General features: G+C 35.5%; 1 protein-coding gene across 10 annotated transcripts in view; it reads left to right on the forward strand.

Annotated features, from left to right (window-relative positions):
- The window catches only part of BTRC (beta-transducin repeat containing E3 ubiquitin protein ligase), a 172641-nt gene that overhangs the window by 113861 nt on the left and 43918 nt on the right, over positions 1 to 14862 (forward strand). For 6 of the 10 annotated variants that reach the window (XM_043924957.1, XM_043924961.1, XM_043924962.1 and 3 more), the window contains one exon: positions 9744 to 9812. The exons of the other annotated variants lie outside the window; for them this stretch is intronic. In XM_043924957.1, the coding sequence (XP_043780892.1) occupies positions 9744 to 9812 (69 nt within the window). The remainder of the gene's footprint in view (positions 1 to 9743; positions 9813 to 14862) is intronic. 10 annotated transcript variants of the gene reach the window in all.

Here is a 14862-nt window from a genome sequence, read left to right on the forward strand (position 1 = left end):
AACTGAGTTGTTTTGAACCATCTGCCTAGATTTCTGCCTGGGTCAGAGAAGTTCTGCCTCTTTGTATTTAGAAAATAAACCCCTTTCACAGGCCTTTGTAGATGTGTTCTGTATTATAGTAGTTGTTGTTTGTTGTTACTGTTTTTACTTCAGACTAATAATCTTTTTGCAACTGACTGAGACAGAAAAATGTGATGTTCCTTTCCACTCACTCCAGATTTTGATAGAAGACTTGTTTTATTTATTTCCAAAATTATATCCGCAGGAAACAAGCTGTTTAAATTCAGATTATGCTGAAGCAAAATGGTCCTGGTATGAGAAGCAACGTGCTGTTTTACGAGCACAGAGTCCCTTTTCTCATAACTGATTGATAGTAAATATTTTCCTGAAGAATTATTGCCAACCATGAACAGTGCAACTGTTTCACTTTTTTTCTGTGCTACTTGCTGTACCAGCCATTGTCGGTAATTAAGATCTACAATTCACAATGCAGACGTTTGCACTTCCTCTGGGTCTGTGCTATTTATAAGGCATTTCAGCTGTTCAGAGTTTCTTTTGAGTTTTAAACTACATGTTAACAGGCTTCTTTAATATACTGTTCCACAAGTAGCATGTCAGATGGTTTGTTCTATGCACAAGCTCCTCTGTTGGGTCTAAAGAGTAGCTTTGTGGAGAATATATTAAGATTTAACTATATCACTGAGGCTGATGTGATTGGAAAAAGTATAAGATATACATACTATAAGTATTATAAAGTGAAGTATAAGCATTACATTAGGCTCATTGCTGTTTTAAAGAGGCAGGAATTAAGTTCAGAAGTAATATTTTTTGTCTTTAAATATTTATATGAATTTAATAAATGCTAATGGGGGTGACAGAGAAGTTCTGAGAAATACTAGTACAGTGACTTTTCCAAGCTCACTTTGAAGTAATAATATTAGCAAGGACCTCATTATAGATAAAGACTGTGTGTATTTGGTCTGACTAAGGATATGAGAATATGTAACCTTCTAGATGTGCATGATATTTAAGAATACAAACACAGGGCACCAAAATGGATCAGCAGATTGACTGCGCATTTGCTGTGTAATCAGCTTTAGGAATCCTAAGTAGCATATGCCACTGGAGGAGAAAGTGTAAACAGGAATCCTGATCTGTATTAAAATTGGTAAAATTCTAAGTCATTTTCAACCATTTCAAGAAAGTTAATTAAAAAGAAAAGTCAAGACCCCAGTGAGAATCTTCATGCATTATGGTCTAGAGTAACAGACCATAATGCATGAAGACTTGCTACCTGGACTCATTGTTACACATACAAGAAAAAGAAACTGCAAACAAAATATGTTAAACTTTGCCCTGAGTGGGGAATCAGGCTGACTGTTTTTAAGCCTGAAGTCAGAGGCATTGATTCTGCACATCGGCCACCAGCATCTTCAGCAGAGCAGAGCTGCGGAGAAAGGCAGGATAGGGGTTTCAAGAGCTGATTTCTTGATGGCTCCTTGAATAGACAGAACTTAGAGCTTTTCCAAGGCAGTTTTGTTTGCCAGAACCTAGGCTTTCTGTAGTTCTTTTGAACTATGGTGTTTCTGTAAACTTTTTCCCTTCAGTGAATTGTTTATGAACCATTTTTTAGGTATCAGCAGTGGCTCAACTGTTGGGAACCACTGATCTATCTGACTGAGGCACTTCAAGATGCTAGAACGTATTCACATTTCTATCTAGCCAGGGTGCTAATAAGATTGAGTTTGTCTTTGTGGGTTGATCTAGATTAGCATGAGATGAGCCCAGTCAGTGTCTCCCTCAGTGAAAAAGGAAAGGTTTGGAGAGAGCGGGAGGAAGGAAGGAAGTTTTTCATCAAGAACTGACTGCAGTATTGCCTGCTGATGCATGTCGGATCACCCGCACCGAGAGATCACATGGCTTCTCCAAAAGTCAAACGATCAATTCGCCTCGTTTTGGCTCTGTACTTAATGCACAAACAGTGCGATCTGCGGGGCTGTAATTGCATTGTTAGGGCCAAGGAACAAGCCTGTGCCTTTTCAGCAGACAGCTGGCAGGGAGAGAGGCATGTTGTTAGGAAAGAGAGAGGCAAGGCAAATAAAATTACTGCTAACGCTCAGAGATCGGCAGGAGTCCTACTTGCCTAATCTTACCGGTGGGAGCAAGCGGCTGTTGTAATCCAATTATAGCAGCATAAGCAATTTGTTAGACACTCCGCATAATGTAACAATTTCCCAATAAACTCTGACTTGTAATAACGTCGGCAAGAGTCCGCATAAATCTGCCCGAATGGTGGGGGCTGGAGCGTTCGGCTGGGGGCTTGTAATTGGCGCCATCAGCACGTTTTGCAGAGTGCAGTATGGTGCAGTCTTTTAGTGCAGGAATTTTAAGGAGAAAAGCGTGGCACACGTTTCTTAGAAAAAGAAAAGTGGCCATTAAAAGGGGAGCAGCAAGAAGGGCATACTCTTGCCTTCACATTACCTAGGAATCTTAGTATAGAAAGAAAACAAGAGGAGGCCATGTTTCCTTCTAATACTAAATGGGGGACTGGGGGGTAGAATGTGTGGATTAAATTCCTTTATTTAAAAGGCATCAGTTTCTGTTATTTAAACCCTCCTTCTCTAGCACCTCCCCCCACCAAGTGCCTTTCAGGCAGCATTTAGATAACATTTTTACAAAATGTTCTTAGCTAGGCAAGCCTAGAAATGCCAAATTAAAATATATTTTCTTCTAGAGTTTAGCATTTTCTTTACAACAGGAAAATATATTTTCTTTATGCCCAGGACAAATCTTTTAAAGATATTATCTCATTGACTATCAAACTTTTGTACAGAATTCTGTCTTCTGCTTTAAGAAACATCTCTTAATGAAGGGTTTAAAACCCAGATAATTGTTTGCTTAGCTGGCTTTATTATGCTTCTTATTTTCTAATTCTGAAAATATATTGTGAATTTCTATGATACTAGGATTCGTAATCTTTCTTGTTGAACAACTAACATTGTATAAGAATACAGTTTTTATTGTTTAGACCTATACCTGGATGATCATTATAAAAATCATTTTGATTCCTAAGTCATAAAATTACTGTTTTAGAAAAATATTTGTTGTTGTGTTGTACAAAGTAGAACCTCTATTATTTATTGATTGATGAGCATCTGTAGTCACAGAATAGTTTCTTATTATACAGGGTATAGGAGGTGGAGAGTGCTCACATATTTGAGTTAATAGATTTTCATGCTACTGTGTGTATATTAAATGTTACCTACTTTCTTGTGTGCTCGCTTCGGCAGCACATATATTAAATGTTATCTACTTTCTTGTGCCAGCCCAACTCTTCATTGTTGTTAATTTGTGTCAAAACCAAGCTTATGAAATAAGTACAGGATTCTTCAAAATATCATGTTGCTGTGGGTATTATTACAATAAATATTTACTTTCAGTATAAACATTTCCTTCTAGTGAAGCAAATGCCTCCTTGTTTGAATGGAGCTACATCAATAAACTGCAGTGCCTCTAATAAAGCCACTCAGTGTCTGAGTTTAACTAATGGCTGATTTTCATGGCTTTGACAGTGAGCTGTGTGCGTTATTTTCTCCTGATATTGTAAAAATAATGAGAGCAAATTAGAACAATCAGTTTACACAGATAGCTCCTGATTGGAGGCGATGGGCAATATGGCAGCAGGTAATCCATCTTCGGGCTCCTGTCACATTAACTTCAGCAGTGTGAAAAGATCAGGTGGGGTAAGCAGGGATCCTGCCCAATCGGAACACTGAAATTAATGAGAAGAGCATTGTTCTGTGATCAACCTTTTAATTAGCAAGACTGGAAACAGAGGGAGTGATGAAGGCAACACCACAGCTGCACAGTGCCAGGCACAATTCCTGAAGAGGAAATGAAAAAAAAAAAAAAAACTTTGGGTTTTACATCACACGTTTGTTGCAGTATATACAGGCATCGTGGAGCTGGTTTGCAAACTTAAAGAAATACTACCTATACACTTGAAACTAATATAATGGTATATGCCAATTTTACTTCAACTCCAAGAAAGAAAGAAAAGGCTGCCTACTTTCCAAAGTATTGTCACAAATATGGTTGCTATATTAATGATTTATAGATGGTAATTCTATCAGGGGTCGTTGAGAACTTTGATTACCAGTACACTTTCTCCAGCATTTCACTCTGGCTTTTAACCTTTGATTTTTTTAAAAAATCAAGTAACCAGAGAAATTAAAACTTAAAAAGGTCTACCTTGTCAGCCTCCCAACATTCCACCCCTCCAATATAGTTTTCCTTGCAAGTAGCATATGGGTTTTTCTGATTTGGAGGACTTGTCATTTTTAATTGTTTATGAAAGGACCCTCATCCAGGCGTAAGCTATGGCATGTTTAAATTTTGTTCCTTTCCTGATTCTGTTTATTAGGAAATTCACTATTTGGTTTTTTTCACTGTGCCATTGATATCTTCGTGTGGGGGACTGTGTTACTTCAATTTATATAATTGAGAATTGAATATCAATGAATGGTGTCTATAAAAGGAAGAGGGAAAAAAAAATCCAGGTAGTAACTGAAACTAAAGGCTAGTTCATCCACTTAACGCTCACTTTTACTAAAACAGTAACCTTGTTAATCATCCCTGAAATATTAGGAAGTATGGTATAAGACTACGAAAGACATTAATGAGCCAGATTTTCTCACCAAATCAGCGCCCATTTTCTTGGCTGCCTTTGGCAGGCTTTGACTTTGGGAAAATAAACAAGGCAACCAGGATTTGCAGTATTTCAGAATTTGTATCTTAAGTTTAGTGGTTTACTGTAAAAGCAAGTAATACAGTCTATGTAAATGAATTCAGATATCTCCCAAAGATACATAAAATAAATTTGTTTTCTTGATATTAATAGTTGTTTTAGGGGCTTATTTAAAGTAATAATATGTAAAAACTAGTTAACAGGTACCCGTCTGAGTATAGAATTAACAGAAAAGAGCCTATAGTATGAAATATTCAGGTTAGGTGTAAACTAATTTTTTTTATCATAGTTAATAGAACTTTTAACATAATATATATAACTAATGGAAATTCATTATTGCAACCCTATGATACTGTAGTTGCAGAATGAGTCCCTGATATTCTACTTCTTTGCAAAACTCATAGAACAAAGGCCCTTCACTTTCTCCTAGTACCCATCTCCCTACCTTCTTTCCCCCTCTAAAAATCTTCAGTACTGCTCTTGCAGTTCTGTCAGAAACTTGATTTTTTTTTTAACCAATAATGAGCTTTTCCTGAAAATATTCAGTAAGACTTAAATGTATCAGTATTTTAGAATCAGTCGCTTAATACTAAATAGTCTTTAGAACTCCCCCCCCCCACACTGTCTAAGAGATCTGTGCTACTGTGTATATTAATATGTTAAAGCCCACTTGTTAGAATTTTGCGTGATTACTTTTCTACATTCCTTAATCTAGAAGAGAGATTTTTATTCTTACACTTTTATGGATTTTTGTGGCTTTTCATTCTCTTCTCCTAGTTTGACAGTTCCAGAAGCCTAGGTTCATAAGCTCTCCATGAATAAGTACCTTCTTAGTCATATGGTGTAAATAGATCACTTATAAAGCTTGTGAAACCCGAGCTCTCCTTTTGAACCTTTCAGTACTCATGAGCTCAGTATTCATACATGTAAAATTTTATTCTTGTGTCATGACTTCAGTTTCTTGTAAGGCAAATGAGCTATGAATTTAAATGACTGTACTAAGTTTCTACAAAAATTAAATTGTATTTTTCCATTTTGCTACATTTGTGGAATTCCATCTGAGCTAATGATCTTGCCGTATTTAGATTAGAGCTCTCTTCCAGTAAGATTTATTTCTTAAGATCAGTGTTAAAATAGATGTGTTTTTTTTTTTTTTTTGAGGGCATCTTGTTTTGTTTGTTTATACTGGTAATAGCAGAAAATTCTAACTAACTGAATGACCAGGAAACTCTCTTTTAATTTCCTTACAGAGACAGAGTTGCCAAGTCACCTTAAATTCTACTAATCCCAAATCTCATCAGTAAGGTTTTCTTTAGAGAAAATTTCATTAGTCTAGTCCTTTGGAGCTCACCTAATACTCCCTTATTTAAAGTTCTTATGTATAGAACCAGTTGTATCTCTGATGATACGATAATCTTTTCTAAATTCCTCATCACCCTCAGTTATTAGTTTGGGATATATTCCTAAATACGGAATTTTTAAAGATCCATTTTCTTTTTCTTGTATCTTCAGAATGAAGATACTTATTTTTACTTTTGTACTACTCTATGCAAATGTAAATGCTTATTACTCAGTAATAATCACCTACCTTATAAATACTGGTCTTTAAAGGACTGAAGATGACCTCATGTCATTGGACTTAGTATCAGTATGGTAACCTTAGTATGAGTCTGGTACAATCAGTTGAAGGTGGTAACCTTACCTTAGTAATTGTTTTATCAATAGAAGTTGTTTTGGAATACAAATCTCATCTGAATCTCTGTGTCAGGATTTACAGTGTAAACATATATTGGCAGTCCTTTTACACCAAGAACTTATTTTTCCTGGTTAAACTTGGTAATTAGTTTTATCAGTTTTTTTTTTTTTTAAATGTCCCTTCAAAGTCCAGGCTCTGTGTGATTATACTTGAGTAAATATTTTTTTTTTTTGTAAGCATGCATGCTTTTAGACGGTTGGGTGATTATAAAGACAGGATGAGGGTATATGAATTAATAGTTGGACTTTGAATCTCTTGTCTGTTTCAGACAGTAAAGAGGAGGCTTGGGACAATGAGTAATTAAGAAACAGGTTCATCAAAAGCAAATGAAGCAAAAAGCAAACAAACATGACTATTATTCTGTGTGTGTATGTGTATATAAAATCTCCCTAGGTATTCTCTAATGGAAAGGATAGAAGTTTTTGGTAGTTAAGATTGACATATAAATATATGTAAGAAGCACTTGCTCACGTGGAGCACTAAGACCATGATAAACAGAAATGTTGAAATATTTCTAGAAGAATGAACATAAATTTAATTATGTTTTATACCTCGGACATCACTTCTTTAACTTTATCCACATTTTCTTGGAATATCTAATAGCATAAGAAATTTAATTGTAAAGATTAAAAGAAACAAGAAACAAAACTTGGGAGCAAGCCTAAAGGGAAATATATAGAGAAAACCGTGTTTAAAGAGAGATGGTTCCTACAGTGTTAACTATGGAGTGTGTAGCGTGACTCTGTAATGGAATATCATGGCAGGGGGTATAATACTGTAAATAAGATGAATATGCCACTTGTGGATTAATGGGCAACCTAAAGAGTGGCTTTATTTACATCTATTTGTGAGGTTCATTTCCAGTTTGTGTATTTTTTCTTATTCTTATGGTTGGCGTACTTAAAACCTGATGGATTAGGGAACTTAAAAAAAAAATCAGTTTCCTTGAATCTTAATATGTGTGGGTTTGGGGCTTCTTTTTTTGGTAGGATTAGTATAGTGTTTTTTGTTTTTGTTTTTGTTTTTTTACCTCAAATTTGATAGGTTGAAGGAATTTTCTTTTTCCTCTAGGTAATTAGAGAAGAGGTAGGTTCTGAATATAAGTCCAAGAAATATAACTATTTTTTATGTTTTACATTTTGATAGGGAATAGGTGTAGACATCATATTACAGACTATAGTAGATTCCATTTGCAATAATAAAAGGATATGGGAAATTTGAATACATCTAGCCTGGACACTGTAGGAGCCACTGTCTCAACATTATAACATGAGAACATGCAGTAGAAGTAGATCCTAAGTGAGAGCTTTATATAACTAATTTTTAAAATTTGTTTTATTGAAGTATAGTTTATTTACAAGTTTGTGTTCATTTCTGCTCTATAGCAAAGTGATCCAGTTATACATAAATATACATTCTTTTTCATATTCTTTTCCATTATGGGTTATCACAGGATATTGAATATAGTTCCTTGTGCTATATAGTAGGACCTTGTTTATTCATTCTATATATAATTGTTTGCTTATGCAAGTAATCTTTTAGTCAGCTATTTAGGTTGCTCTTGGTTTCCAATTAATGCTATTATTTAGTTCTCTTGAAACTTCAGAAGTTTGAATTTTAGAGTTTTTACTCTGCTTCTCCTCAATTGAAAATATATGGTAGAAGTTACCTATAAAAGGCAAATTGTATGCAAAAATAAATTGCCTTCAATGTAGAGTTTTAGTAGAATTAATTTTAACTTGCAGAAGGTAGATTCTCAACTTCTTTTATATAGTATTTAAAGTATTAAAATCCAGAGATTATGTCATCAGATTTGACAGCCTTTTGCACCATTTTTTATTGAATGTTTACAATGTGCCAGACACTAAGGGTTAAGGGTTTTATATACACTCTAACTCAAATCCCGACAATGATCTCATTAAGCAAACACAGCCCCATTTTATATACAGATTAACTATAACTGAGAAGGATTAAGCAATTTGCCCAAGATATGTTGCAAAACTAGAATCTAAACCCAGGCTATCTGACCCCATGTCTGTGTGCTTTCAGTCACTCTGTTTAGTGTTTTAGTACATAGAAATTAGGCCAGATGAAGCAAATGTGTGGGGATTTTCTAAAAAGTTTTCTGTGGTGCCTATTAAGTGTTAGCAATTTATTAACAAGTAGCCATGATTTGGAAAACACAGAAGTATGCAAATTGGTTCTGTAAAATCATGATACAGTAATACATTTTAGGTTTGGGTTCTCCTCTTACTCTTACACTTACAGTGCTGATATTCTCCTTTTCAGCATTCCATATGAGATAAAAATTTAAAATATGTCAATTAGCAACCACAAAAAAAGTAGAACTATTAAGTGAACCTTGTAATCTCCTCTTACTATCTGGGCTTTTCTTTTCAGGCTTTTGATTGTGTGTAATAAAACTATTGCTTAATTAATGCCAGGGTTCTGAGGCCTTTGGATGCCACGAAAGAGAGTGAAGTGTAGAAGCCAAGAGGCAGCATCAAATAGCTTTTCTGTTGTGTTAATTTAGATCTGTCATTCTTGTTCTAGTTCATGATATATGGCTCCCAGCAGATACTAGGTGAATTAAAAGAGAAGCAGTAGTGGATCCTATCTTAGGAAAAACACAACTCATGATTGAAGCTCTCAGTAGCTTAATGAATCACTGTTTTCAGATAATATTTCACCCCTAGTTTGAGCTGCCCTTGGAGTGAATGTGGCCGTGTTATGTGACCAGCAGACATGATGCAAAACCAAAGTAAGTGGTAACTTGGCATCGTGGCTTTGTGGTGGTATGTGCAGGAAAGATCAGTGCTGACATCCATGCTGTACTATCTTTGGCAGAGCAGTGCTTGTGTGTAACCAGAGCATGAGAGAGGAAGTCGTACTGACTTGTATTAATCTCCATTTAAAATGCTAACAAAAAAAAATGATAAAAATTTCCCTTGGAAATTGCTAAAGTTTCCTGTGACTTTAGACATACTTTTTGAGAGATCTGTATGCTAAAAAATGGTTTATAGGAAATATTTCTTATTGCTCAAAAATGTTGTTTCTTAACTTTAGTATGCAGAATAATGAATAACACATAATAGTCTTGGCTAAAATGAGTATACTTTAAGATAATTCTTTATATTCTCTATTTTTAATTCTCTCTTTGATTCAAGGAACTTATTAATTAACTGGTTTTCTATGTGTATTAATTTTAACCAGAGTGTTGATAAGCTGTGTTTCTTTCAGGGAGGGGACGATTTAAAATCCAACAATGAAAAACGAAGCCCCTTTTATTTCTGGCTACATTCCCAGATGGTGTGTATTATTATCATTGAACTTTCAGAGACTGCTCAAATTCTGCCTGAAATGTGTAGGATTGCAACATCATAACTAAATTATACTTTCTGGCATATCCAAACATGAAACAGACATTCCTGAGTGGAAACATTGATAACATAATTTCCATTGGTTAAGGTTTCTGTGGAGAAGGGAGTTTACAAGCATGGGAAAAGAATACAGGCTAATTTGAATAGCCTCTATTGTCCAGGGGGTTATTTAATGCTAATAAATACTTGTTTTAGAATGGATGGAACTAGGTTAAGTGTTTACAGCCAAACCTTCCTCTTCTTCTCCACTGAAGAGCAGGGTTCTCCTAACACTGACCTACTTTGCTCTTATCTGGTACTATACGTACAATGGTTGTGAAGCCATGAAGAGAAAAATTGATGAAGATTAGAAGAATTTTTTAGTAGGAAGTGCTTGGTAGCATGCTTCTTTGTTGGTGAGACATAAATGTTGCCACAAATTATGAATAAATGCTCCAAATTCTCTAATATTATAGCAGTTATAACCATTTTTAACCCTCCTTTCTAAGTAGATATTTCTCTCCTGGCTTTCTGTATTATGAACTTTACAAAACTGGCTTAGGCAGCCTATTAATTATTCATACCATAGCAACAATTAAAGCAAATTAAAAATAAAAATCGCCATATTGCATTTAACCGTGGGCAGCACCAAACTGTGTCAGCTCTGTAAGGGCCTGTGATGTTTCCTTAGTTAAAAGTGCTAGAGGGAGCTCTAACCTTGTTCAGAGTAGTGGCATATGGGAACAGTTGTCTGTATGTGGCCAAAGGGTCGTAAGTGAAAATAGAGGCTAAAGCTGTGCCATGGCAAAATTGTAAATCTTTTTTATAGGAAAAAAAAAATCTTTTTTATAGAACTCACTGTTTCCTTTATATCAGAAAATAAGAGTTAGGGCTATGTATCTGTAACCAAACAGGACTTTATCCACCCTTATTTCTCTTTTTATGAATACAATAAGTTGTTTCCAATACAGTATTCAGGAGACCCTGAGTTTGGCTGAGTGAATTTTCACAAAGTGAACATATCTTGTGTAAGCACTAGCAAGATTAAAAAAAGGAAGAAGAGGAAAGGAAAAAACACATACCAGAAACCCACTCCTGCCTTCTTTGTCATTTCCCTCCCAAGGCTAGCCATTCTCCTCACTGCTTAACATCATGTGTTAGTTTTGCCTGGCTTTGAACTTTGTGTGAATGGAGTCATACAGTGTATATTCTTTACTGTCTAACTTACTTCCCTAAACATAATGTTTTTGGGAATCATATTATTGCATATAGCTGTAATTTATTTATTTTCATTGATGTGTGGTATGTCATTAAGTATATATACCAAATATATGTGTCCAGTCAGATTTTGATAACTGCAAAATTTTTTGGTATATATCTTTTGGTCAGTATGTGCAGTGAATACATGTATTCTGTTGTGTGTGTCACTAGGAGGGAAATTAGAATTTCCTGACTGGTGGTGCCAATTTATACTCTCTCCAGCAGTTAATGAGAGTTCCATTAGGCACTTACACATAGGAAGTCCTCAATATATTTGTTTAAATGAGATAACTCAGTACACACAAAAATTCCCTAAGTTGTAGTTTTCTCACCCAGAGCCTTTGAGCTGTTCTTACAGTCTAATCACATCTTAAATTTTCTTTTTTTCTTCACAGTTCTATCCCCAATCACATCAGCTAATGGTGGCCAGACAAGTTAGCATATTTTAAAATATTCCGATTCATATTTCCCTTTCCTGGGGAATTTGGTATGGAGTTTCAGTTAAAATCTTACTTTCAAAGTTTGACGGGCAGGTCCTGATACAGGCTGAGTTGCTGAGATGGTCTCTACATACCAGCAAATGATAACGATTACCTTCATTAGGCATTTATGTGCCGGACCCTGTGCTTAGTGTTTTATACATAGCTTCCTTTATTACAGCAGCTAATATATCACTTTGTCCTTGAGGACACTTGATGGCCTTTGGAATCTGACAGAAAAAGGTGTCTCAGGTAGAGCTGGCTGTGGGCTATAAGGCTGAAAATTAAAACAGCAGAGAGCAGCAGCCATCAGATCATGACCACTATAATCTTGATAGAAAGCATTAAGAGGATCCCAGTAATTTTTTCATATCTATTTGCAGACTCTTCATGTAGCCCTAGTATTTTGATTTGGCCCTAAGTAAGACAAACTGATGTATTAAATTGATAAAATATTTTATCTCCTTGTGAAATAAAGGAATTTTTAATAGGTACATTTATTTATTTACAATTTTCTTGAACACCTTAAATACCAGGAACTATAGAGGAAGATGGAGAAGGAAATGGCAACCGATTCCAGTATTCTTGCCTGGAGAATCCCGTGGACAGAGGAGCCTGGTGGGCTGCTGTCCATGGGGTTGCACAGAGTCAGACACGACTGAAGCAACTCGGCATGCATGCATGCCCTGGAGAAGGAAATGGCAACCCACTCCTGTGTTCTTGCCTGGAGAATCCCAGGGACAGGGGAGCCTGGTGGGCTGCCGTCTATGGGGTCGCACAGAGTCGGACACGACTGAAGCGACTTAGCAGCAGCATAGAGGAAGATGGATGGGGAAATAAGAGAGTAAATTATGAAAGAAATGAGGCACATTGAGACACAAAGTGTCACGATATCATTAAGTCTTCAGATCTGTGTCAGCCCTGAGAAAAGTTACACCATAAAGTTTTAAATTCTTAACTATGGAATATTTTAGCCTCCAGTAAAGTAAAAGAATAATAAGGTTACCTGTGTAACAGTCACATTCAGAATGATAGCATTTCTTTGCATTAAAAGCTCAATTGTTGCAGGAAAGTTTGACTTACTCTTGGGATTTTGGAATATATTGCTTGACTGAATAATAGTATGAAAAATGCTTCTTTTTGCTTGAGGTGTGTGTTCTTAAACTCTGATATGTTAGTTTTTTAGTAAGAAAATATGAAGAATGATTCTCTTTGTAAATGTAGTCCCTCAGCTCTATTTTAATTTACATGGAACTGAACCGTAAACTCAAAATATAAAAGCCAGACTGAGCCTCAGATTATTCCATCCACCCACTCATTTTATAGAGGAGATCCCAAACAGTAGAGACTTAGCCAAGATTACATAGCTAATTAGTGATGGGACTAGGCCACCGTGCTGTCTAACTTTTGCTGTAGAGCCGTTTACATGTGACTCAACTATAAGAGAACTTTTTGTAGTGGTTTGTTTCCAAAGCATGAAATTTCCAAAGCCTCTGTTTATTCCTTAAACAGAAATTGAAAGTAGAGTGCATTTGGCTCGTAGGAAAACTTCACTGAAAAAAGTTGTTATCCTTGCGTTTCATATTTATAGTGCTGCATGTGAGCTTAAGCCACACCTAGGTGAAGTGAAAAATTGGGTAGTAAACCAGGAAGTGTCTTTATGTAAACTATTTCGTCCTTTAAGAAAAGCCAAGTTCTGCAAAGAAAAGACCACAGTTCTATTTCTTAAACAAGCTTGTAAACAGTGTGGAAGTAACTATCTTCCTGATTTTCATTTTCTCATCCCACCTCCACTCTTAGTAAACAAACACAAAATCCCTGGTAGAGATTTGTTCCATTTAGAAAAAGAAAATTTTTTGTGACACTCAAGATTCAGTATTTTCTCCAGAACACCAAAAATCTGCAGTCTCTGGCCCATGAAACCCCATAAAAATAGTACCCATGTGGGGGAAATATAAATAACCTTCAGACAAAATCACAGAGTAATCGTTTTTCTGCTAATTTTTGAAAGAAAAGGAGGATGAGTGCTGTTGACAGCTGGAATTTCAGTCTGGTTTCTGCCCTCTCTGTCTTTGCTGATGACTAAAATGAAGTAAAAAGTCTGAAGGAAGCAAAAGGTACTCTATACCCTACAGGATGGAGGAATCATCCTGTATTTACTGTAGAAATCAGAAAAGTGAATTTTCAAAATTAGGGTACTATGTTGAGAATCTTGTTACCATGCTAATAACTTCCTTATTGTTTTTCCCTCACTAGATTTGAGTGTTGTGGGAGTGTTTTGGCAATTGTTCTGAAAGATTGAAAATGAAAAAAAAAGTCAATGTTCAAATGTCTTTTATTTCATATCATGAAACATATTTCGAAGTCTTTCTTTTGCTCTTTCCAATCTTCTCCAATTGTTAAATGTCACTCATTGTAATTTTACTCTCATTCTTGAATTTTTACATAGTAATATTTTGTGTATTTTTTTACATTAAAATGTTGAAACTAATCTTAGAAAACTGTGGATTAGAGTATTTACTGACAAAGCATCAATGTAGTGATAGTAGCATTCTTATTGGTAAGAGAAGGTCCAAAATATCAGTTTAGAAAAACTGTACACTTAACACAACAACTGCATTTTGCAGTCTGGTCTGAAATCTAGTAACTTCTGTGAATTTGAGCAAGTTACTTTGATCACCTCTGCTTAAAAAAAAAAAAAAGCAGATGCTGCATCCAAACTAAGCTTTTTCTGGATAAATTAAGAAGACAATTACCCACGTATTCCAGAGAAAAATGTCTTTTGTCCCTTGATGCTCCAAGGGTTATTAAAGTTTTACCTGCAGATAACCAAGACTTCCAGAAGTTACAAGTCATTTACTTCATTCACTGCAGCTAAGAGAGGCCTGTGCTGCTGCCTCGTAGGATTATTTCTTGCTGCATTTAACATGCATTAACAAGCATTTGGAAGGAGTTGAATTTCTTCTAGAAAGCTGAGTTGGTTTCTTGAGATCCTATCCCAAAAAGCCTTGTATTTTCTTAATCCAGGTTTTGGATGTAGCTTCTCAAAGGCTTTCTTCAGGAGCAAGTTCTACCAAGTCATTGAGACCTTTTTATTGGACAAAAAAATGTAAAGGATTAGTGCACAAAGAGGAAGAGGATAGTTTTTTCTTTTTTATTTTAAATTAACTGTATTTTCCTGTGTCCTTTTTAATTGCATTTTAAGTGTGTCTCTGTGTTTCTCTCTGGCAGCCAGTGCCTCTGTCATTCCACGTTATTTAT

The sequence above is a fragment of the Cervus elaphus genome, chromosome 15 (assembly GCF_910594005.1).
Source record: "Cervus elaphus chromosome 15, mCerEla1.1, whole genome shotgun sequence".
NCBI classification, from domain to species: domain Eukaryota; kingdom Metazoa; phylum Chordata; class Mammalia; order Artiodactyla; family Cervidae; genus Cervus; species Cervus elaphus.